Genomic DNA, 23,282 nt, shown 5'->3' on the forward strand with positions numbered 1-23,282 from the left:
GCTTCCTGCCTGCTGAGCCGACGAACTCCGGAGCAGGGAGGATGGGGGAAGAAAGCCCTGATTAGTTTATTGACTCCGACTGGAAGCTGGTGCGCCCTCTCAGCCGCTGGACCAGTGGTTCAAGGAAACGCTTGGGACAGGCGTCACGGTGCGGAAGGGACACAGGAGCTGAGCGCGCAGGCCCAGGCGCCGAAGGACAGAGATCAGTCCCGAATGAGGACGTGGCAAGATCAGTGCTGAGCCCAGTGTGTGAGAGATGGCCACAAACGCTCCTTTCTCGTGGGGACCCTGTCTGTGTGTAACCAGCCGGGGCCAGAAATGCGTCTCCAGGCCTGGGGCAGTTGGGGCAGGACCACTGGCCAGCACGGCCCTCCATAGGTCCTTTGAGACCAGGCTACCTAGGCAGAAGTCACAGGTGAATGTCACCCTGGGTGGACATGGCCTTGATCTCCAGCAGCTCAGGCCAGAGCCCGGTCCTGGGCCCAGCACGGAGAGCGGACCATGGGCCGCAGACAGAGGAGGAAAGCAGTCTCTCTGCCTTTTCTGCTCACAACTGACACAAGCCAGTAAGAAACCAGGACCCTCGCCTCTGCAGCTCCCAGAAGCGTGTGGTGGTCTTGGGCTTGGGGGTCGGGGGGGTGGGGCCTTGGCTATAGGACAGCCCAGTGGGCGCCTCAGCCTGGGAGGGGCCAGTGCTCAAATCACACCTCCCCATGCCTGGACACCAACCCAGAGGGGTTGCCAGGAGGCCAACCGGCCTGGTGGTGCGGGGATGTCTGCCCATGGTGGGCTTGGGAAGGCCAAAGGGCCGAGCCCCCAGCTTTCCCAGGCATGGAGCAGCCCAGCAGGCCTCACAGGCTTTGGCCGCTGGGAGCGGTCTCTCCGGAGGGACCCAGACCCCCGAGCCCGCCTCAAGGACGAGGCTCCCAGGCCATTTCACAGAGCAGCCGGGGGGTGGGCGGAAGCACTTGTGGCCACATCTGAGGCCAGTAGGCAGCCACGCTGAGTCAGGGGCTGTGTCCAGACCTGTCCCGAGGCCTCGCCAGGCAGCACCTGCCCTTCGGGTGCCGGCTTCTCTCCAAGGCGGTGTGCAGAGCTGTGGGTGGGTCCCCGGGTCAGACATTGCTGACCCGGGCCTCCACCGAGGAGACGGCCGTGGAGCCTGGGTCCCCGTCCAAGGGCCGCTCGCGCCTGACATAACGCGGCTTCCGCACTGAAACAGGGTCAGAGACAGGCAGGGTCAGAGTGGGGCCGGGACAGGAAGGATGGGCCCGGGTACTGGCCCTCCCTAGAGTTCCTAGGGGCGGAGTGCGGAGCCGTGAGGGGAGGAGGTCCCACTGAGCCCCAGGCCGTGAGCGGAGTTGCTGCTGCTTCGAAAAGCGTCTGATGAAGGCCTCACTCATCGCAGACACCAGTGACCTGCACCCAAGCACCTCGGCCTGAGGCTTGGGCTTGAGGGCCTTGCTCTCACAAGACACAGAGGCAATGCGTCCCGTGAGTTACGCAGGGTGGCCCCCAAATGAAGCCATGTCCAAAGCCGCAGAAGCTGCAGGTGCGACCTTACTTGGAGATTGATTAAGGATCTTGAGATGAGATCCTCCTGGATTATCTGGGGGGGCCCTAAATCCAGCGACCAGCGTCCTCCCGTGAGGGAGCAGAGAGAGGAGACCGCGAGAAGCCCCGTGAGGACAGGGCCAAGTGGTCACCAGCCCAGGGACGCCTAGAGCCACTGGGGGCCGCAAGAGGCGGGAGGTTCCCTCCCCTGGAGACTCGGGAGGGAGTGCGCCCCCAGCCCCCACCTGGGCTTCTGCCTTCTGGCCTCCTGGACTGAGAGAGAGGACGTTTCTGTCGCTTCAAGCCCGGGCCTGTGATCGTCGTTACGGGGGCCCTGGGGGACTGACCCAGGGAAATTCGAGATGCTTCTAGATGGTACTGTCTTAGAGAAATCAGAGACAAGTATTCTCTAGAACAGAGCAGATCTAGCCTTGTCCCCAAAGAAGAGGGACATCCTCCCCTGTCCCCACTCTAGACTTGCGCACAGCAGCAACAGCACAGACCGTGGAGGCCAGGAGACTCCTGCTCCATGGCCTGTAGCTGGCGACCATGGGCCAGTCCCCTAACCTCTCTGTGCTCACGGGGCCGTCTGGAACAGGGCTGACAGGTGCGTCTACTCCTGGAACCATCTGAGGTGGGGCACGTCTGACCCAGTCATCTGAAGTACCAGCCACTCTGGAGGGACCGCCCAGGCAGAGCTGGGACTTGGTGAGGGCCACGCGCAGGCTGCGGGGTGGCCTCAGACCCTGTGCTGGGGGTTCTCATTCTCTCCCAACAGACTCAATATGTCAGGAATAAAATGTCAGGAATCAAAAGGAATCTAAGGGAAAGGTAGGACAGCTGTGGTTGGCTGGGGGGGACCCGGCCCGTGTCCTGAGAGCTGCAGGGCCAGGCGCCCGTAGAACCCAGCCCTGCAGCGTCCCTGGAGAGTGGCCGACCCCAAGGGCAGGAGAACTTGGAAGTTTCCCCCCTGCCATGAGGGCTGACATACCTGAGGGGTGCGGCGGAGGGATCATGGCGGCCTTGCAAAGGAGAAAAGGCAGAGTGAGAAGAGCGGCCGGCCCCCAGCCCGGGGCCCGCGACACGGGGCGCTTGGCCCGTCCTTCCAGGTTACTTACAGCTTCGCCAGGCTGCAGGGCAGGGGCTGCAGGCAAACACGGGGGTCACCTGGGGCCGGGGTCCCATGCCGGGGGGGCCCATGGGACCTGCAGAGGCTCTTTCCCCACTCCAGGCTCGGCCCAAGTCCCTCCTCCGCACGAGCGCCCGGCAGGACCCAGGGCTGTCCAGCCACACTGCCCATCTGCTCTTGGGGTGGGGACCCCCAAGCACCCCAGGGAGAGCCGACCTCCCGGGCCCCGTGGCAGAGTGACCAGCCGGCCCTCAGAAGGCACACTGCTGCTGGTCTCCGGCACCACCAGGAACACAGGCACGAGGATGCCTTCAGCCCCAGCGGAGGCCCAAGGCAGGGGCCGTGCTGCAGAGACCCCCGCAGGGCCCTCCTCTCCCCTCCACTGGGGAGGTTGCTGTGCGTCCCTGTGCTCTTGGTGGCCGCCTAGGCCGACCAAGCCCAGCTCTGGGGGTGTTCAGTAGCAGAGGCCCCAAGCGGGTCGACCGCAGCCACCACGCTGACACACCAGGACCCCCATGGCCACTCCCCTGCAGCAGCCGCCCTGGGCTGACCCAGGAGGACCCGTCCCGACCAGCCTGGGTCAGGCCCAGGGCGCTATAAGGTCCCAGGGGACACCCAGTACTGGGTGGGCGTACGGGGTCTCCCAGAGGCCAGACGAGGAGGCTCTGGCTTCTCACCCACTAGCACTGTCTATGGAAGAGTCCATGCTGGAGGCCGGACCACCTGCCTGGCACCCCGAGGGCACATCAGGAGTGACGCCCACCTCTTCCAGAGGGAGGCAGGTCCGGCATCCATGCCCAGAGCCAGCTAGGGTGGCAAGAACCCCAAGGTCCCCCACTCCCGGGGTGGGCTGGCTGGGGAAGCAGCGGGCAGGTAGCCCCAAGACGTCGCCTGCCTCAGCCCGCTCAGCAGCCTCGCCGTGACGGCCCCCAGTGCAGTCACGCCAACACCTTCGCCGAGAGTGCACGGGGTCCACACAGGAGCCTCCCTAAGCCAGGCCACCCCTCTTACTCAGACACAAGGACCACGGAACAAGCTGGTCCCTTCCTATTTTGTGAGGAGTCTCCGGCTGGACAGCGGGTCTGGCACCCCGGCCCCAGCCCCCGCTTCTCTGTGCCCCCTAGGCAGGCCCCGGGACCCACAGGGGGCGCGCGCTGCCCAGCATCCTTCTGGCACCGTCCCGCGTACCTTTGCCTCTTCTGTAGAACACCTTGGGGAGTTTACTGGTGCGCTTCAGGTAGAAGAAGCCGGCCACAGACAGGATGAGGCCGGAGCTGAAGAACAGTGTCCCCAGGAAGAGGGAGGCCGCCACCTGAGGGCTCCCTGCGAGCAAAGTGAGTGGCTGCCTGGGCAAGCCTGGGTGGGCCTCAGAGGGCCTCCCCAGACCCCCGTTCCCAGAACACGCCTGTGCCCTCACAGGTTCCACACCCAGGGACTCGGGTCCCTTGCAGGCTGTGGGGTCTGAGGGGCTCAGGCTCCCTAGGCCTCAGGCTTGTCACAGGGAGATGGAGTGCTGAGGGGTTAGGGTGCCAGGCCCTGGGGTCCCCATCTCCCTCGGCACAGACCACGGGGCCCCACATCCCCGGCACGCCAGGTCAAGGCCTTCCACTCACAGGCAGGGGCTCCCACTACACTCTTGCCTCTTGCAGCTCGTTCCTTGTCCCTAGATGGCCTTCCTGGTGCCATGATGCCTGCCCCTCTTCACAACACGGGGTCAGGATGGGCTGGCGGGCCCACAGCTGGGGGCTCTGGATGGTAACTGCGGGGCAAGTGCTCTTAGATACCTGTGGAGAGGCAGCTTTCCGGCCCTGAGACATAGGCATGAGGTGCGGCCACTGCTATGTTGAAGCCTAGGGGGGGTGAGTCCTGCCCCGAATTTGCTGCCCTGGAACCGGGCTCTGGAACCAGACTTGGCAGCCTTCCTCCACTGGTGCCCCTACTGCCAGACCCAGCACAGTGTTACTGAAGGTCGGGGCCATCTACGCCGACCCCACCCTAAAACTCGGCTGCCCTGGAGGTGGCCTTGGTGGTCTAGGTCAGCGCAAGTCCACTTGCGTCTGGTCCTGAAACCTGTGCAGAAAGCCGGAGCCCTCAGTCCAGGTCCAACATGCATGCCCTCCGCTGAAGGCGCCGTGACTGGGGGACACACAGACCCCATTACGACCTGGTCACCTGCTCCCTGACTGCTGTGGCCCCTGCAACACGGCCGAGCCTCCGCGGCTGGTGGGCCACACATCAGACAGGCCGGGATGCGAGCTGAGGACAGAGCGAGCAGGAGGTGGGCACTGTGTCCTCCCCATGAGGCCCAGGCTGTGGTGGGCGCTCTCGCCCGGCATGCGGTGTTTGCAGTCTGAGCCCGATACCCTCAGGGGAGCCTCAGGGGATGGGGGGAGGGGGCCTCAGGGCGCCCTCCCATCTCCAGACAACTGAGCGTCCTAAGCTCCCACGGACTGGGGTGCTGGGGGGGCCGGGCCTGGGGCAAAGGGTGAGGTGCGCAGCTCAGGGTTTCCACTCACTAGACTTGCTCAGGGGCATGTGTGAGGGCCTCCTGCCTGTGCCCAGTGACCCCAGCCCCGAGGGCTGCCGACTCCACCAGCCTTGCTCTGTGGTCAGGCAGGTCCCCTGTCCATAGATCTCCTGCCTGGGCTGCAGTATGATCTTGGCCGTGGTGGTGGCCCTGCTGAGGCCAGCGTAAGTGGTCACGTGCACTGGGAATAGCAGATGGCGACCCCCTCCTCCACCAGGACCTGGGCAGAGGCCCTGCCCTCCCCGGGTAAGCCAGAGACTTACCAAGATTTGGCTGCCCGGGCGTCCCTGTGCTCAGGTTCACCGGGAACTGGGCGCCCCAGCCAGCGACTGTGGGGGAGCAGAGCCATCAGTGCAGCTGGTCCCCGGGGCAGGTCCAGACCACGCACGGGGACACTGCTGAAGATTCCCGGGAGCCAGAGACACCGCGCAGTGGGGAATCATGGGCCGGAAACCAGAGAGGGAGGAGGCCGTGGGGACAGAGCAGCCCTCACCCCACGGCTGTCCTGCACGGACAAGAGGACCTGGGGAGAGAGGGGACCGGGTGGGGGGGTCTCCTCAATGGACGGTGGTCCAGGGAAAGCGGGCCACCTGTGGCTGCAGGGACAGGAAGGGCCAGTCCCACCTGTTGCTCCAGAACTTGGAGACGCAGCCCCTCGGTGGGAAGTAGGCCAGGTGGGCCCGGTGGGGGGAGCCACGGGGCGGCCACTGCACTCAGAGCCGTGGGTGCCGTTCCCGCAGCGGACGCAGCGGACACTGCCGTCCTCGTTCTGGTGCCTGTAGCAGCCTGTGAAAGCGACAGTGCGTCAGGCCCTGCCTGTGGGGGTTGTCCACAGTCTGAGATTGTGAAACAGATTTCCTTCAAGAATGCTCACTAGCGCGTTCCGGAAGTCTGGGTGGAATGGCACATTGTTTCCGAGAAGGACGCGCCGGACAGGAGCCGCAGAGCGCTCTCGTCCCCGGGGCTCCCATGGGCTCCTTTCCCGCACGTCTTGTAAAATACCCGGACGGCCCGAAACCCAAGACAGGTGCTGTGCACGGCCTTGTGGTCTGGAGAGGGCTGCGGCAGCCCGGCCGCTGGGCCCTCCCCTGCCTCTACAGGTGCCGTAGGGGACCAGGCCCACACCCCTCGGTGGTGCTGTCTCCAGTCCAGGTGTGACCCTTGCCCCTCTGTTGCCCCCATCCCTGGGGAGGTCCCAGACAGATGCCACCACAAGCAGCTCAGCCTCCCCTGGCGCTGGGAGCAGCCCGGCTCCCACTGGCCAGCGGTATGCAGACCGTCCGTTTTGCTGACCAGTCAGGGCACCCCTTAAGGGCAGGAATTGTGTCTTACGCCTTGATTTTTCCTTCACATCTCCCACACTGAGCCCAGTGGCTGGGCAGACACAAGCTCGATCAGCAGTGGGTGCGGGCACTGAGCTGGACCTGGATCCTAGAGCTGCGCCTGCGGCAGCATCCAAAGACAACCTACAGGCCACACATCCTTCATGGTGAATTTTACTGATGTTTAATCCACACACAGTGTGTCACTGTGAGATGAAGGCTTTTCTGCAGGGACACCAGTGGATGGCAGGGCCGAAGACTGACCACAGCAGGGCCTGTGGTGCTGTGGGCACCAGAGACCTGGGAACGGTGAGGTGCGGGGGTGGTAACTGGGCAAAGCTGCCCAGGGCTGCCGACCTCCTAGAGGCCCTGGGCTGGGCTGTTGTGTGCAGGGAAAAGGGACAGCTAGAGAGCCAGCACCGGTGACCAGAAAGACTAAGGAGCTCGTTATGAAGCCAAGAAGCCCCTTTGAAAAACTACTAATTCCGGGCTTACTGGCTTTTCAGCCTCACAGGTGAACCAGGTCACCTCCAGGCAAGTCCAGGAAACTGAGGCTATCGGGACCTTGAGAAGAGAGGAATTCGCCAGAATCCAGAGGTATTGCAGGTGAGGTCTGATGGCCAGTCCTTGGCTTGGCTTCCCGGCCTCGGGCGTCCAATCTAGGAACCCCTGTGGAGAGGCCCAGCGAGGCGGACTCGGAGCGCCCAAGTGGCCAGTCGCCGTCCTGGCTGCGCGTACGCGGCCGCGTGGGGGAGGCCAGCCTCACTCGTGAGCAAACCCACGTCTCGCTGTGACCGTCCACGACTCTCCAAATGGCCACTTCCCTTTCCTCCCGCCCTCCTGACGCGGCATCAGTGCGAACTGAAAGTGCCCTCTTCCCAGCGCCTACAAGCTGCGGCCGGACGTGAGGACGCGCACTCCGGAGAAATCCCCTCAGTGCCTCCCCTGCGGGCCCGAGAAAGTCCACGTGCAGCCCCACGGCCTCCGCGGGGACACTGGGTGCGAGCCCGAACTCGTCAGACCCTGCCTCTGCGTCCTCGCTCCCCGATCGGCCTCGACGCCAACGTCTAGCGCACACTTAGCCGACTGCCCTGCAGGAACACTAGACTTCAAGTTGGCTCCAACACCACCATTTTTCTTTTGTTTCCCTAGAAATGCCTCTTACTCAACACCCGACTGCTGGCCTTGCTCGGGGAGGCCGCCTGCCCGCGGGTTCCTGACCGCCGGCAGGACCAGAGGCCCCTCTGGCGAGGCGCAGGACGGTGGGCTCACACCCGGGCTTTTCTTCTGGTTCCATCGACACCTTTTCTCCCCCTTTGCCGGTCGCTTATCTCACAACTTCCAAACTTCAATCCAACTCTCTCGGCAGTTTGGCTTTTTCAGGTTTTTTTTAAAGATTTTATTTATTTGACAGAGAGTGACAGCGAGAGAAGGAACACAAGCAGGGGGGGTAGGAGAGGGAGAAGCAGGCCTCCCGCCGAGCAGAGAGCCCGATGCAGGGCTCCATCCCAGGACCCTGGGATCATGACCTGAGCCGAAAGCAGATGCTTAACAACTGAGCCACCCAGGCGCCCCAGCTTGGCTTTTTATGTGAAACGTTCTGAGAATAAAGTTTCCAGTGGGGGACTGAGGGAAACCACAATATGCCTCTTGCACACAAGAAATATTTCCAGCTGAAGACACTTAAGAGAAGGAGGAGCAAGAGGGGCCCTGGCCTCCCTTCCTTTCCCCGAGGAGCAGGAGACAGAGACCCCACGTGGAGGTCGCCCATGCCATAGGAGGAAACACACTCCCCACCAGAGACCAAGAGCCAGCCGGGAAGGAGGCTCGGCGGGGGTCCTGTCACTTTCCCGCTGCTTCTGCCCACGCTCCTGGCCCTTTGCCTACATCCCGGGCACCTCCAGGGTCCTTCCTGAGGGGACTGTGTGCCCGCCTGCTCACACCAGCCAAGGGGACCTCCACAGCATTCGCGCGAGCACTGGCCTTGTCACCGAGGCCAGTCAAGGTCGGCTGGTGCAAAGCAGCTTACCTGGACCACACAGGTTTGTGCCCCCACAGGTGGAGTTGACATCCGGCACGTCCACACAACACTCAGGCTGCTGGCCCTAGAGGGGAGAGGGCGGTGAGCTCCCAGCCCCCACGGCTGGGGGCTCGGGGCAGACAAGTAGGCCAGGCTGAAAACGGCACCCAGAGAGGTTACCGCATGAGCCGGGTCCAGTGCCCACAGCTCTGGCCTCTTCTAAATTCTGAATTGGGTGACCATCCCTTGTTAGCCAGAGCGAGGGGAGCACACGTAGCCACCCCACATGGACACTTCCTGGGACAGGACTTCAGGTCCCCAGTGAGTGTCTGACGACGGAATAAACAAGCATGTTCCTAAGCATCAGATTCCCAGAAGCCAGGAAGGGGGTCCCTTGCGGGTCCACTCAGTGAGGCCGACCAGAGCCCCGGGCTGGGGGCAGCCTGGTGGGGCAGGGAGCAGTCCTAAGGATACTGCCTGGACTGTGGGTATGCTCTGGTCTATGCAGGCAGTGTCCTCCACTGTCTGCCTGGCTGACCACTCAGGCCTCGCCTAGGACGTGCTGGGGACTATGGCCCTTCCTGCAGGCAGGTCTCTGGGGTCTGGGGCACAGCTACCGCCACTCAGCCCCATGGACCACAAGTGGGTAGAAGCTGGGGCACTTCAACCCAAAACATTATTTATAGGCAAATCTCTGTGACACCGTGGATTCCGTTCCAGAAAACAATAAAGTGAATCAAGTGAGTTTTTTGTTTTCTAGTGTATTAAGTTACATTTATACTACACTGTAGTCTCTGAAGTGCCGCAACCGCATTGTGTCTAGAACACAAGGTACACGGCTTAACTTAAAATACTTCATCGCTACAAAATGCTGACCCTCACCGAGATTTCAGCAGGTCATAATCACTGATCACAGGTCACCCTAACAACAGGACAGTCATGAAGAAGCCTGAACCGCTGCAAGGGTTCCCCACACGCGGCACGGCAGGAGGCATGCTGTGCCCCCTGCTGTGAGCACCTGCAGCAGAAACAGGGCACCCACGGGGTGCGCAACAGCAGACGGCCCCAGACCCTCCGTCTGTAAAAAGCGTACCGTCGCGTACCGTCTGCAAAGTGCGACAGAACAAGGTGTGCCTGCGCGTTCCCCACCACTTGCCAGATGGCGGCTTTGAAAATTAAACAATTAGAGGTGCTAAACCCCACACTCCAGCTCCACATGTGGGCTCCTTCTCAGGAAAAGGAAACATATGTTTTTCTAGACTGTAATAAAATATGAAGATAAACCCATGTACCTATGGCCTCCCTGGTAAGGCAAGTCTGCCCTTTGCTGCCCAGAAAGGAGTCACCCCACAGGTCCTGGTCGTCCTATTCTCAGCCCCCTGGAGCTGCCCTCCAGCAGGGGTTCCCAGGGGGGTCCCCAAAGAGGAAGTGCTCAGACCAGGGCAGCCTGTGGGGCAGGAGCTCACGCCTGCTGCGTGTACCAAGGAGGCTCCAAGTGGGGAACAGATGTGTCAAGCTCTGGCATTTACAGAACCAGACTTGAGGGGTTCCCGGTAGAAGCTTGGCTCAGTGTGTATCTATCACAGCTGAACTTTTGTTTCTTACGACGAACACAGGGAGCAGTGAGGGGTGTCTAAGGAATGGTGTGGAGTATCCACACCACCACAGGAGAGGTCCGAGGCCAGTTCATGGCTGAGGTCAAGCCCACGAGGGACACTCCGGCCATCCTACTGCCCCACCCCTGGCAGAGGCAGAGTGGCTGGAAGTCCCCATCCTCTGGAAGGCCTGGATGATGTGTGGCTGGGTGGACGCGGCCGCGGCCTGGCGTAGCATACCCGTGTCACCGGCCCAGGAGAGCAAGGACACCTGGCCGCAAGAGGCCTGGGCAGACCTTGCCTGATGCTGCCACTTGCCCAGAGCACACAGTCTCCCCCAACCCCGAGCTGGGCAGGCAGCTTGCAGGCTGCATTCAGTGCCAGGGGCCCTTTTCCAGCTCCAGCAACAGGGTCCATTTGACAAAGAGAACAAGAAGGTTCTGGAGCAGAACAGAGTGGGCAGCAGGTGGGGAACATGTGTTTGCTGCTCTCCAGGAGGCATGGGCTTCTCTGACCCCGAGAGTGGCCACAGTCAACTGTCCCCAGAGCCAGGACAACAGTGACCCCCAAAGGTTGAAGGGTGAGGCCCCTCTGGGTGCAGGGCGCACTGCCTCCAGAAAGGACTCCAACGTCACTTCCCGGCACTCACGCCCCTGGGTGACGGGACACCTACCGCACTTTCTGAGGATTTGCTGGCAACTTCCACCAGGAGGCCCGCCAGGAGAACGGCACGCTGGAGTGCCATGTTCCAGAACACCGGGTCTGCAAGAGACGGGGGCACTGTGCGGACAGGGGCACCGTGCAGATGCGGGTGCCTCCTCCCGGGGCACCAGGCGGGGGCCAAGAAGCAGGACCCTTACCTGGCCCTCCGAGATGGGAGCTGCAGACATCCAGAGGCGGGGCGGGATCACGAAGAAGCTGCAGACCCCTGGTCCTAGGCCTGCGAATCACGGTAGACGGCGAGGCCCATTGTTGGTAGGCTCGTCCGACTTACTGGAAGGAGGCCCCAGAGCTGAGGGCTGCAGGTGCTGTCCTCAACCCCTCTGGATCTGGATGGACTCACTCCTTGGTCCAAAGCTCTCAGCCATTCACTGCCTCCTAAAAGGACGAAGCAGACGGGCGTTCTACGCCGGAGCTCGGAGGACTTGTCCACCTGTCATCTCGCTCTGTCCTAGGGAAACGCCCATTCAAGCATCTCACCAAGAGGCAGAGCGCCTCGGCCATGAGACAGCCCCGGGGCCAACACAGGCCCATCGGGGCGCCTCGGCTTCATCATTTGCTACTGCTCGCCCTGCCCTTGTCCTGGAAACGGCAGGCGCGATGTCATCTCGGGTGATGGAAGCGCCGTCTGGAGCCGCGACTGAGGACGGAGCCGGAGCCGGAGTGAGGCCGAGGGAGCGCAGATGAGCCCACGCACTCCAGGCGCGTCTCGCGACACCAGCCAACTCCAGCCCCGCAGCCTGTGTGGTCTGGGACTGAAGCTGTCACATTCCTAATGCGGCCAGAGAAAACTAATCTGCACAGACCCTGCGGTAAATGAAGTTTTCGACAAATGCCTGCTGGCCTGCAACACCGTGACCGCAATCCTAATCCCTCAGCGACACAGCCGGCTAAGATTTGGACGTATGAAGGCCACCTCTAAAAAGACTTCTTACTCGACAAAAAGAGCTGTGACTCAGGGCACCCGTTGAGGTTCCTGCAGACGAAGCTTCCACGGCAGCAAGCGGGTCAGCTAGGAACACACGGGGGGCCAGGGAGCGAGAAGCCCCTCCCTCATCGGCCTCAGGGCCCGCAGGACCAGGCGGCGGGGGAGTTCCAGCCTGGGGGGCCCTGGGCAAGAGCCCCTGCGCCACAGGTGTCCGCCAGCTTCCTTGCACTGCGGCCAGGATGCTGGGCAGGAGGAAGGTGACACATGCGTGACCTCCATATTGGGGCAGGGGCCGCGGTTCTGTCCTAGCCCTGCAGAAGCAGGAGCGACTTATCAGGCCTTGCTAAGAGCCCCTCCCTGGCGGCTCCTCACGCCTTCCCATTCAGAATGCACCTTCCCTTCTCCCGGGCAACAACTGCGGACGTCACAGACGCACAGACCCTCACCCCAGGCTGGGATCAAATCTCTTCCTCTTTGTCTGTTTCACGTGTGCTCCGCAGAGACCAGCTCTCCCTGCCTCGTGGAAACCCTAACAGTCATGGGCCCTTCAGTTCACTCTGTGGTAAGAGGCATCTCCAGGGTCATACTAAGTCATAAAACACCCTTTCAATTCAGGAAATCATAAGTCCAAGATTTATTTTTTTAAAGATTTTATTTGAGGCGGAGGGAGAGAGAGGGAGAGAGTATGAGCACAAGCAGTGGGGAGGGGCTGAGGGAGGTGGGGAGACTCCCTGCTGAGCTCGGAGCCCAACCTGAGGCTGGATCCCAGGACCCTGAAGTCATTTCATCTGCCAGTTAGTCGATGTTCCTGGGTGTAAACTGCCCCAAGCCGGCCACGGCCATCTAAAGCACACCACCGGGAGCTCAGACACATGGTGTGGAATGTCCCTGCCACTGCGGGGGGAGCCCGAGCCCCTCTGCCGCCCCGCCCTCCAACCTGGCTTCACGCATCCACGGGCCGGCCTCCGCCCCTGCAGACCAGCTTGCGCGGTCTCGAACCGACGCCAACGAGCCACACGGCGTGCCCGCTTCTGCGCCCGGCACCGAGCCAGTCGTCTTCAGAGTCGCTCCCCTCACGGCTGAGCAGTGACTCTGGTGACCGTGACAGCGTGGCCTTCGCCCCCCACCTGCTGACGGACGCCGGGGCTGTTTCTGGACTGCAGAGGCCATGAGGGAAGCTCTGTGGACAATTCTGTATGTGTCTCTGTGCGGACATTGTCTTCATTTCTCTTGGGAGATAATCAGGACTAGAACGGCGGCGTCAAGGCAAGTGTTGTTTTACTTTTCGAAGCTGCTGCCCCGTCTCCCACGGGGAGAACTTCGAGAACTCCCTTCGGCGTATCTTCCGGCTCTTTGGTTGTGCTCCTTTGCGTACTTTTAGAGCTGCTGCTCTAGGGCCTGCCCCATGCACCCTCTCCCCCACCGACGGACAGTGCGGCACGGCTGCCTCTAAGCGCAGAAGCCTTGAAACCCCACAGGCTCTCATGCCCTTCACCGCTCTCGGGGCCACAACTGTCCTGCCTGCTACATCGGCATACATTCCATACACGAGAAATGTCTGAATTTTTTAAGACGCACACACTTAAAAGAAAACACGTCCCCCCAAACATTTACTGTGCCTGATGCCCGCCCTCATTCATGAGATCCGAGTTTCTCTCTGCTGCTGACCTTCAGGCTACAAAAACTTCTTCAGCATTTTTAGCAGTACACGCTTGACAGCAACAAATTTCATCAGTTGCCCTTTCTCCGAAAATACTTCTATTTAGCATTCACTCTTGGAGGGTACAGAATTCTTCTAATATTTTAGGTGCGGTGCCACTCACCTCCTGCTTCTGTGGCCCGATTCAGTCTTTACAATGCTATACTGTACGTGATCTGTTGCTTTTCTCTGCTGTCAAGATTTTCAAAGTTAATCTTAAGTTTTCAATAATCTGAAAATGATGTGTCTAAGTGTGACTTTATTCTATTTCTCCTGGATGTCTTTCACCACGTCTGGAAAGGTTTTAGTCATGTTCCTTAACGTAGGTCTTCTGCCCCACTGTGCGTCTCTCCTTCTGTAGCTACCCATGGGCTAGACACTTACCCTCATCAAGCCCCCTTTTTCCTTCAGCCGAGATGATTTCCAGCGATCTCTGACGTCACCAACCATTTCCTGTCACTCCCATTCTGCTATGACCATTCAGTAAAGTTTTCATTTCAGACGCTCTATTTTTCAGTTCTTAAATTTCCATCTGGCTCATTAAAGGTGTGTGTGTGTGTGTGTGTGTGTGTGTACATATCCTATTTCCTTACAGAGATTTCCTATATTTTTGTTCAAGATGAGTGTATCCTTTACCTCACTGAATATAGTTATTAAACCTGCTTTAAAGTGTTTGTTTGAGGGGCGCCTGGGTGGCTCAGCTGTTAAGCATCTGCCTCTGGCGCAGGTCATGATCCCAGGGCCCTGGAATTGAGCCCCAGCTGGGCTCCCCGCTTGGTGGGAGAGTGCTTCTCCCTCTGCTGCTGCTCTCTCCCTGTCAAGTAAGTAAATACATAATCTTTAAAAAATAAAGTGTTTGTCCAAAATCTGTAAGGAACTTATCAAGCTCAACATCCCCAAAACAAATAATCCAGTTAAGAAATGGGCAGAAGGGGCTCCTGAGTGGCTCAGTGGGTTGAGCCTCTGCCTTCAGCTCGGGTTGTGATCTCAGGGTCCTGGGATCGAGCCCCGCATCGGGCTCTGTGCTCGGCGGGGAGCCTGCTTCCCCCTCCCTCTCTGCCTGCCTTTCTGTCTCCTTGTGATCTCGCTCTCTGTCAAATAAATAAATAAAATCTTTAAAAAAAAAAAAAAAAGAAAAAGAAATGGGCAGAAGACATGAATACACATTTTTCCAAAGAAGACATCCAGACGATTAAAGACACAAGAAAAGATGCTCAACATCACTCATCATCAGGGAAATACAAATCAAAACCACAGTGAGATGCCCCCTTACACCAGTCAAGAATGGCCGAAATCAACAACACAAGAAACAACAGGCCTTGGCGAGGCTGTGGAGAAAGGGGAGCCACATGCATTGTTGGTGGGAGCCCAAGCTGGCGCAGCCACTCTGGGAAACAGTGTGGAGGGTCCTGAAAAAGTTAGAAATAGGGACACCTGGTGGCTCAGTGGGTTACGTCTCTGCCTTCAGCTCGGGTCATGATCTCAGGGTCCTGGGCTCAAGCCCCCGTGCTGGGCTTCAGGTTCGGAGTGGGGTTGGGGGGTGGTGGTGTCTGCTTGAGATTCTCTTTCTCCCTCTGCCCCTCACCCCGTGAATAAATAAATAAATCAAGAGTTAAAAACAGAATCGCCCTATGACCCAGCAACTGCACGACTCTTCACTCACAGATACACAAATGCAGATCCGAAGGCCACAGGCACCGATATTTCTGGTAGCGTCGCGAACAGCAGACAGTCTGTGAGCAGCGCCCAAACGCGACTGATGAACGACAGAGCAGATGTGGTGTGTGTTTGACAGGACAGGACTCGGCCACCGAAGACAAGGGAATCTTGCCGTCTGCAGGGACACGGAGCTGATCATGCTCCACGGAGCACAGTAAGTCAGTCGGGGAGAAGACGAATACCAAATTATTTCACTCGCGTGAACTCAAGAAACAAAGCGCGGAATCATATGGGAGAGCGGGAAACTGAGGGAAACACACCGTAAGAGACTCTGAGAGACAGAACGAACCGAGGCCCGATGAAGGCTAGGCGGGGGAGGGGCACTCGGGAGGGCACCGCGGTGAGCACTGGGTGTTCTGTGCAAGTGAGGACCCGCCAGATTCTACTCCTGAAACCAGTACTGTGCTAACCAACTAGACTGTAAGTAAAAATTGGGGGGAAAGTGTCGGTGTGATCATCCAGCAGCTGGGTCACAACGTAATTAGCATCTACTGATTGTCCTGTCCCTTCGAGCGACTCCTCTTGCTGCGGCTGCTCGAGGATCAGTCACTCTGGATGGGACCCAGTGCACGGCCAACGTTATGTTGAGACTAGACTTGATTAAACTCCTCTGAAGAAAGTTAATGTTAAAAACCCTCAGCAAAACAAAAAACAAAAAACCTCTCAGCAAACTAAAACTAGAAGGAAATACACCAAACCTGATAAAAGACATCTATAAAAAACCTGTAGCTAACATCATACTAACAATGAAATACAGGACATTTCCCCCTGAAGACTGAAGACATCATGCATATCTAATCTTAGCACCTGTCTTCAATGTTGTCCTGTAGATGCCAACGCAGCAAGGAGAGAAAACCAACACGCTGTCTCGGTGCAGATGGAACAACTATTCACATGGAGAACCCTAACAAATTTACAGGAAAAAGCTAGTGTAATTGATGAGTGAACTTAGCAATGTTCCAAGAATGTAAAGTCAATATACAAATCAACTGTTATTTCTACATACCAGCAACTAATTGGAAAATGAAACCTAAATATTCACAACGGTGTGCAAAAACAAACTGCTAGTTCCCGCGGATAAATTTAAGATATAAGACCTAGATACTGAGAACTAGAAAACACTGCTGAAATTCAACATCAAACAGGGGAAGGACATGCCATTACGGCGTATATTACATGCGCCATTTATATGTAATGAAAATAACCATTAATCCATGTCAGTGGGTTAGAGAATTCAATATTATTAAGATGTAAGCTGTCCCTACATATCTTATATTTAACCTAGTACCAATCAAAATTACAGAAGCCTTTTATTTCGAGGAATTTACAAGCTGATTCTTTTTTTTTCACAAGCCAATACTAAAATTTACAAGAAAATGCTTAGGGGCACCTGGGTGGCTCAGGGGGTTAAGCCTCTGCCTTCAGCTCAGGTCATGATTCTAGGGTCCTGGGATCAAGCCCTGCATCAGGCTCTCTGCTCAGCGGGGAGCCTGCTTCCTCTTCTCTCTGCCTGCCTCTCTGCCTACGTGTGATCTCTGTCAAATAAATAAAATCTTTTTTAAAAAAATGCTTAGAGGGCGCCTGGGTGGCTCAGTGGGTTAAGCCGCTGCCTTCGGCTCAGGTCATGATCTCAGGGTCCTGGGATCGAGTCCCGCATCGGGCTCTCTGCTCCGCGGGGAGCCTGCTTCCCTCTCTCACTCTCTGCCTGCCTCTCCATCTACTTGTGATTTCTCTCTGTCAAATAAATAAATAAATAAAAATCTTTAAAAAAAAAATAAATAAAATTTAAAAATGCTTAGAACCTAGAAGAGCCAAAGCAGCTCTTTTTTGTTTTGGTTTTTCAAAGATTTGTAATTTATTTGACAGACACACAGCGAGAGCGGGAACACAAGCAGGGGCAGCGGGAGAGGGAGAAGCAGGCTTCCCGCTGAGCAGAGAGCCTGAGGCGGGGCTCGATCCCAGGACTCTGGAATCACGACCCAAGCCGAAGGCAGCAACTTAACGACTGAGCCACCCATGTGCCCCACCAAAGCAGTTTTTAAAAAGAAGATAGAGGATTTACATGACCTCACCTGAAGACTCACAAAGTCACAAGACAGTTGGATTGATTAAAGTACAAGCAGATCGATGTAACAAATCAGAGAATCCAGAAACAACACAGATGATTTTTGACAAGATGCCAAAGTAATTCAATGGAGAAAAATAGTTTTGCAACAGATGGTGCCAGACAATGGGCTACTCACAGGGAATAAAAACTAGAGCACACTCAGATCAGATGAGAACATTAGAGATGGATCGTGAAGCTAAACACACACACACAAAAATCTACAAAGCTTCTAGAAGAAAAAACAGGAGACCATCTTGGTGACTTGCTTAGGCAAAGACTTTTAGAAAGGACACTGAAAGCATGAACTGAAAAAGAAAACCACGCCATAAATTAAACTTTATCAGTATCAAAAACTTCTCATCAAAATACACCATTATAAAAAAAAAATACGCCATTATGGTGATACAAGACTATGCGTTTTTCAAGACCTATACAAGCATATGTCACAGAGAATAAAGTTTAATGTATACAAAAAAAATTAAACAGCACGTCAGGGATCTGATGGCGGAACACGGACTGTGGTCACTGACGTCCACTGTCAGAAGTCTGGGGCATCAACCTGCGGAAGGCGACGGGCACCAGGCGCTGACCTCGGCACGTCTGGACCGCGACATCTGCCCGGGAGGCTGGAGGTGAAGAGGACCACACGCGAACACTGTCCTCTAGTCAGTAAACTCGTTTCTTGTGGGGATGGAATGCGGGGGAACGATTCTGAAAAGGCTTCCCATGCACACGGAGGCAGGGCTGGGCTGCACAGAGAGGAAAATGGATGGTGGGGGTCAGGGGGTGCCTTGTTGGCGCAGCTGGTTCAGCAGATGACTCCAGATGTCGGCTCAGGTCGTGACCTCGGTCCTGGGACCTCGGTCCCGGGACCGAGCCCTGTGTGGGGTACGGAGCCTACTTGGGATTCTCTCTCTCCCTCTGCCGCCCCCGCCCCCAGGTAGAAAGAAAGACAGAAGGCAAGGAAGGAACTGGAAGGCTAGGGTGGGAGCCGGGTTCGGACGGGAAGGTCGGAAGGTCGCAGGTTGGGACGGGAAGGTCGCGGGTTCGGACGGGAAGGTCGCAGGCAAGCATGTTGCGGGCTCCGGTCACAGACACACACCCAGCACAGCCCCGCCCGCCGGGAGGCCCTCCGGCAGGGACCCCGGGGCCCAGATCCTGGCTCCTACACACCGTCCTCCAGTAAACGAAACCGGGCCCCTTGGAGAGCGGACTCTGGGGCTGGGGCAGGCGCGACGAACCTGAAGCATGCGGCGGCGCCAGCCGGGAGGGAAGACCCCCGGGACCAACCGAGAAGGCGCGCCCACGGCCCCCGCCGGAACGACGTGCGCCGGAAACCAGCACGGGAGCGTCCCCGCAGCACACGACCAACACCCCGGAGCCCGGCCGGCGGAAGGAGAGGGGCCGGAGAAAGCCTCCTTCCTGAAGTCCTCCCACCGCGGGCGTCTCGGCTCATTCCCACCCCGGGCAGGGCGACTGCCTCACTGGGCGGCCGCCAGAGAAGACGGGAGGGGACCAGACACCCGGCAGGCAGCACCCGGACCAGGTGGCCGGGCCAGCGTCCCCCAGGCTGTCCGCCAGACGCCAGCCACCCTCCGACAGCCTGGACGAGGGCCACCTCACCGCCAGGGTGTTCTCTCCCAAACCCACGACCCCCCTCTACCCACTGCGAAACACACAGACAAACCCAGAATGAGGGACATTCGACCCAACCCCTGTGCAGCCCTCCTCAAACCTGTCACCGTCATGAGAACACAAGAGAGTCCAAGACACCAGCCCATCCCAGAAAGGGTGAAGGTAATGGGCCACCCAACGCGCTGCAGGCCCTAGACCGGGACACCAAGGAACCGAGTGAAATCTCAAGTCGGCAGTGTAGACAACAGAGTCCTAGCACTGCTGTTTCTCAGCTTCCACAAAGGCTCTGTGCTGCCCTAAATGCGGATAGGAGAGAAAACTGGCCGTCCCGCCACTTTTCTGCCAATCTAGAACTTCTCCCAAGATTTTTAAGTGTATTTGTAAAATAAGCCACTAATGAAATGAATAAGCAAGTCAAAGACCGGGAGATCGTATTTGCAGTATGATCCGACAAGCTGTTACCTGGAAGATAAAAAAGCGCTTTTACAACTTGATAATTTTTTAAAAAGGACAAAAGCCTTGATCGGACGTTTCAGAAAAGAGATACGAATGGTGACAAGCGGGTGGAAAAGTGCTCAGCCCCACTGAGCTCTAGGAAACGCAGATTAAGGCCCCCAGGACACTCTGTTGAGCAGGCCCTTTGGGCAGGGTCCCACGCAGGGATTTTCCCTAGAGAAAGAAAAACACACCATAGAGAATGTGTACAAGGACCCCTTAGTCACACAAGCCAAGCCCAGAAACCCCACCAACTGCCTCACAGGACTGATAAGGGCACCCGGGCGCGTCCCAGGTGCGCCAACCCAGCAACACCCTGGGGCTGAGGCCCAGGTGCGGGGGGGGGGGGGGGGGTCCAGAGACCCCGCAGCTGGCGCGGGCCCTTCCCGGTGCGGGTGGGGCCTGCGGGCTGTGTCCCCCGCCCTCCCCTGGGCCTGAGAGCAGATTTCTCCCTCTTCTCATGAAGGCACTAATCCCACCACGCGGCGACCCGCACGACTTCGTCTAACCACCACCACCTCCCGAAGCTGCCTCCAAACACCAAAGCTCTGGGAGGCTCCAAGCGTGGATCCGGGGGACACGACCCCTCAGCCCACCCACGAGGGACCCGTCACGGATGACAGAAACGTCTTCTGTCTCGACAGGTGTGCAGGTGACACGGCTGGATGCAGCTGTCAAAACTGGGCAAACTGGGCCTACGTGTCTCCCTGTGCGGGCGTCTCCTCAATAACTAACTGAAGAGACGCCATTCATTTCAAAAATCGGATTGGAGCCCGAACGTTAGAGAATTGGGTAAAAACGTGTCTACGTGGTAATGAAAGAATTGGTGAGAATTTAAATTGTACAAAAATTGTCTCGCAGCTCACTTTTCCTTACAAGGATTAGTCTGAGTGAAGACACAGAGCCTCCAGATCCCTGCAGTTCTGAACACGTGGCCCATTGGGTGAAGTGGGCGGGCTGCGCGTGGTCAGCAAACAAGGGATGGTGCTGACCGGACCACCTCGAACACCAGCTCTCCAGCCAGGAGCCCCGCCTGAGTGACCACAGAAGTATTCTCCGCAGCTCCGACCCCCGCCTTCGGCAGCCGTGGCGGGACGGCAGAGTAGGGGACGGCGGGGGGGGGGGGGGTCCTCAGCTCTGGGTCTCGTGCACTGTTGGGGGCACGAGGCCGGCCCACCGGACCTTCCCCCATCAGAGAACTTACTGCTGGTTATTCTCTCGGCAAGCAGAGGAAGCAAGTGTGGAGTCTGACTCTCAGGAAAAAGAAAGAACTTGGCTGCTCGATCTAAACATCCCCTCTCGGGGCGCCTGGGTGGCTCAGTCGTTAAGCATCTGCCTTCAGGGGCACCTGGGTGGCTCAGTGGGTTAAGCCGCTGCCTTCGGCTCAGGTCATGATCTCGGCGTCCTGGCCTGGGATCGAGCCCCGCATCCCACTCTCTGCTCAGCGGGGAGCCTGCTTCCCCCCTCTCTCTGCCTGCCTCTCTGCCTGCTTGTCATTGGTCTGTCAAATAAATAAATTAAATATTTTTAAAAATAAAAATAAAAAAATAAACATCCCATCCCACGCTGTGATAGAAAGTAAACGCTCAGTGGGTTGAGCCTCTGCCTTCGGCTCAGGTCATGATCCTGGGATCGAGCCCCGCATCGGGCTCTCGGCTCAGCGGGGAGCCTGCTTCCCTCTCTCTCTCTGCGGGCCTCTGTGCCATCTGTCAAGTAAATAAATAAAATCTTAAAATAAAAAAAAGAAAGTGAACACTGCCAGCGACCTCCCTGGACGTAAGGGAACATTCCAGTCAGCTGACATGCATGGCAGACGCCAGGAATGGCATGTGGGCACCCAGTGCCCAGCACGACGTGGGCTCCACACACCCGAGAGGGGTCTGCAGCCCCCGAGCTGGGCCGGGGCTGGGGGGTGGGGGTTTGCATGCTGGAAGACCACTCCCGCATCCTGGCCTTGGGGCGTCGGTGACCACAGTCCCTCCTCCGGTGAGCTACATGACCAGTCGCGGCTCACCTTGGATACGCGAGGAAGGGAAGGGTTGGGAGGTGCCTCTGGGGTCCTGGGTGCTGCCTGCGGACCAGTCCACTCGGGATCACCCACCAAGACATCCGTTTGCTCTGCTTTGCGGAGGAACATGCCAGGGCGGGGGTCGGGGTGCGCACGTGCTAGGAAAACCAACTTTCCGGATAATTCAGATTTTACTTCGCTAGAATTTCTAAAAACAATGCGGCCATTGAGATTCCGGCTGACCAGAGACTCCTGTCCGGCGGCGCTTCCCCGGGAGTGGCAGTGCGAGTGGGAGCCATCGGGGCGGGCCGTTCCGCAGCCCAGGCCGCCCCTCCGCAGAGCAAACCACCCCGACGGGGCCAAGTGAGGCAGCTTCGAGTCTCGCCGACGAAGCGGCTCAGAACCAGGTCGGGGGAGCAGCTGCGAGCGCCCGAGAGGCCGCGTGTCCGAAGCCCCGGTCTCCACACGCACTCGGGCCACCTCCTCCGAGCGCCGCGGCGCCAGCGCACCCCTCGAACGCCCCCGTCCGACGCGAGCCGGGCGGCTTCGGCCACTGGCCGGCAAGAGCCGGGCTACCGGGGAGAGCGCCCGCCTGGCGACGGCTTCCCGGGCACCCGGGGCCTCCCTCGGCCGCCTGGGCTCGCTCCCGAGGGCGCGGCCTCCTGGGGCTCCCCGACTTCGGGGACGTGGGGGGGGGGGCCCAAGTCCGGCCACCGACGAGCTCCCTTAGCGGACTGCACCTGCGGGACGTTCGGGAGCCCGAGGGGGGCCGGGTCCCCGCGGGCCTTTGTCCCGGCTCCGCGCCCCGCGCCGCCTCCGAGACCGCCCGGCCCCGGCGCCCGCGCCCCCCCGGCCGCCCCCCCGCGCCCCTTCCCCCGCCCCCGCCCCCGGTCCGCCCCCCGCCCGCCCCCGGCCCGCCCCCGGGCCCCGCCGTCCGCGCTCCCGCCCCCGGCCCCTCACTCACCCGGGCGCCCTTCGCGTTCCTCTTTCGTACCCCCCGCCCTCCGGGCGGTCGCGCCGCGCTCCCTGGGATTTGTAGTCTTTCTGCCGCCTCCACCCCGGTACCAGGCCTCGCGACTCCCAGCTTCAAACTACAGCTCCCGGCAGTCCCCGCGAGAACTCCCTCTCCCCGGATGGGTTCCGGCCCAGAGCTCTCGCGAGGCCATGGGAGGCGCGCGGAGCAACCTAGGAAGTGTAGGCTAGGGCGCCCGGGTCCTAATGGCCGGGCCCCAGACCGAGCCGGGAAGGAGAAGAACTACACTCCCCAGGAGTCCATGCGCGCCCGCCATCTTTGGCGTTGCTAGGAGACGCGAGGACGCGAACCAGCGCGTGGCTGCGCAGCCGCTGCGGTGCTGCCCCTGCGGTGCTGCCTCTGCGCCGCGCCAGCCCGGATCCGTGCGGGGCGGCGGCGGCGGCGGCGGCCGCGGCGGCCGCGGCGAGCGCCCGTGTGACCTCCCGCCCGCGACTAGCTTAGGTGACCGGACAAGGCCCGGCCAAGGCAAAGCAAAAGCTCCTCCGGGAGGCGAGAACGTGTGCCCCGAGGAGCGGGGGGCGGAATCTGCGCTTCCCGCCTCAGGCCCGGGGCGTCCCCGCCGCGGCCTCTCGGAGCCCTGTGTCCGGGCTGGCGGCAAGAGGCCGGCGCTGGGTCCCGGCGAGGAGCCGCGGAGGGACCCGGCCTCCGAAAGGTTCCCGTTGGTGCCGCTCTCGGTGCGGAGCCCGGGGAGGGAAGCTCTGTCGCTCCCCTGCGGACCGGCTCGGCCGCGGCGGAGACCCCGGGCCGCCCTCCCGACCCGGCGCGGTCAGCACCAAGTAGGGTATCGCGGG

At 59.3% G+C, this 23,282-nt stretch overlaps 1 protein-coding gene across 12 annotated transcripts; it reads right to left on the reverse strand.

Annotated features, from left to right (window-relative positions):
* Positions 1–42: 42 nt before the first annotated feature.
* Positions 43–22,530, reverse strand: C14H1orf159 (chromosome 14 C1orf159 homolog). Of its 12 annotated transcripts, XR_009399554.1 has the most exons (11): positions 22,423–22,526; positions 11,008–11,245; positions 10,821–10,909; positions 8,562–8,637; positions 5,835–5,996; positions 5,474–5,539; positions 3,872–4,006; positions 2,673–2,698; positions 2,546–2,576; positions 1,800–1,936; positions 1,127–1,213 (listed from the first exon to the last, which is right to left on the reverse strand). XR_009399554.1 is itself a non-coding variant. In XM_059375539.1 (10 exons), the coding sequence occupies exons 3-10, from the start codon at positions 10,890–10,892 to the stop codon at positions 1,116–1,118; spliced, it is 666 nt and encodes a 221-aa protein (XP_059231522.1). In that variant the 5' UTR covers positions 10,893–10,909; positions 11,008–11,245; positions 22,423–22,523; the 3' UTR covers positions 43–1,115. The 12 variants fall into 12 exon arrangements, 7 of the variants coding, with proteins under 7 accessions (XP_059231522.1, XP_059231518.1, XP_059231517.1 ...); XR_009399551.1 differs by lacking the exon at positions 1,800–1,936 and adding an exon at positions 43–394 and having other exon boundaries at positions 1,027–1,213; positions 2,546–2,698; positions 22,423–22,524; XR_009399550.1 differs by lacking the exon at positions 1,800–1,936 and adding an exon at positions 43–398 and having other exon boundaries at positions 1,027–1,213; positions 2,546–2,698; positions 22,423–22,524.
* Positions 22,531–23,282: the final 752 nt, after the last annotated feature.

This window comes from Mustela nigripes, chromosome 14 (assembly GCF_022355385.1).
Source record: "Mustela nigripes isolate SB6536 chromosome 14, MUSNIG.SB6536, whole genome shotgun sequence".
Classification (NCBI taxonomy): Eukaryota; Metazoa; Chordata; class Mammalia; order Carnivora; family Mustelidae; genus Mustela; species Mustela nigripes.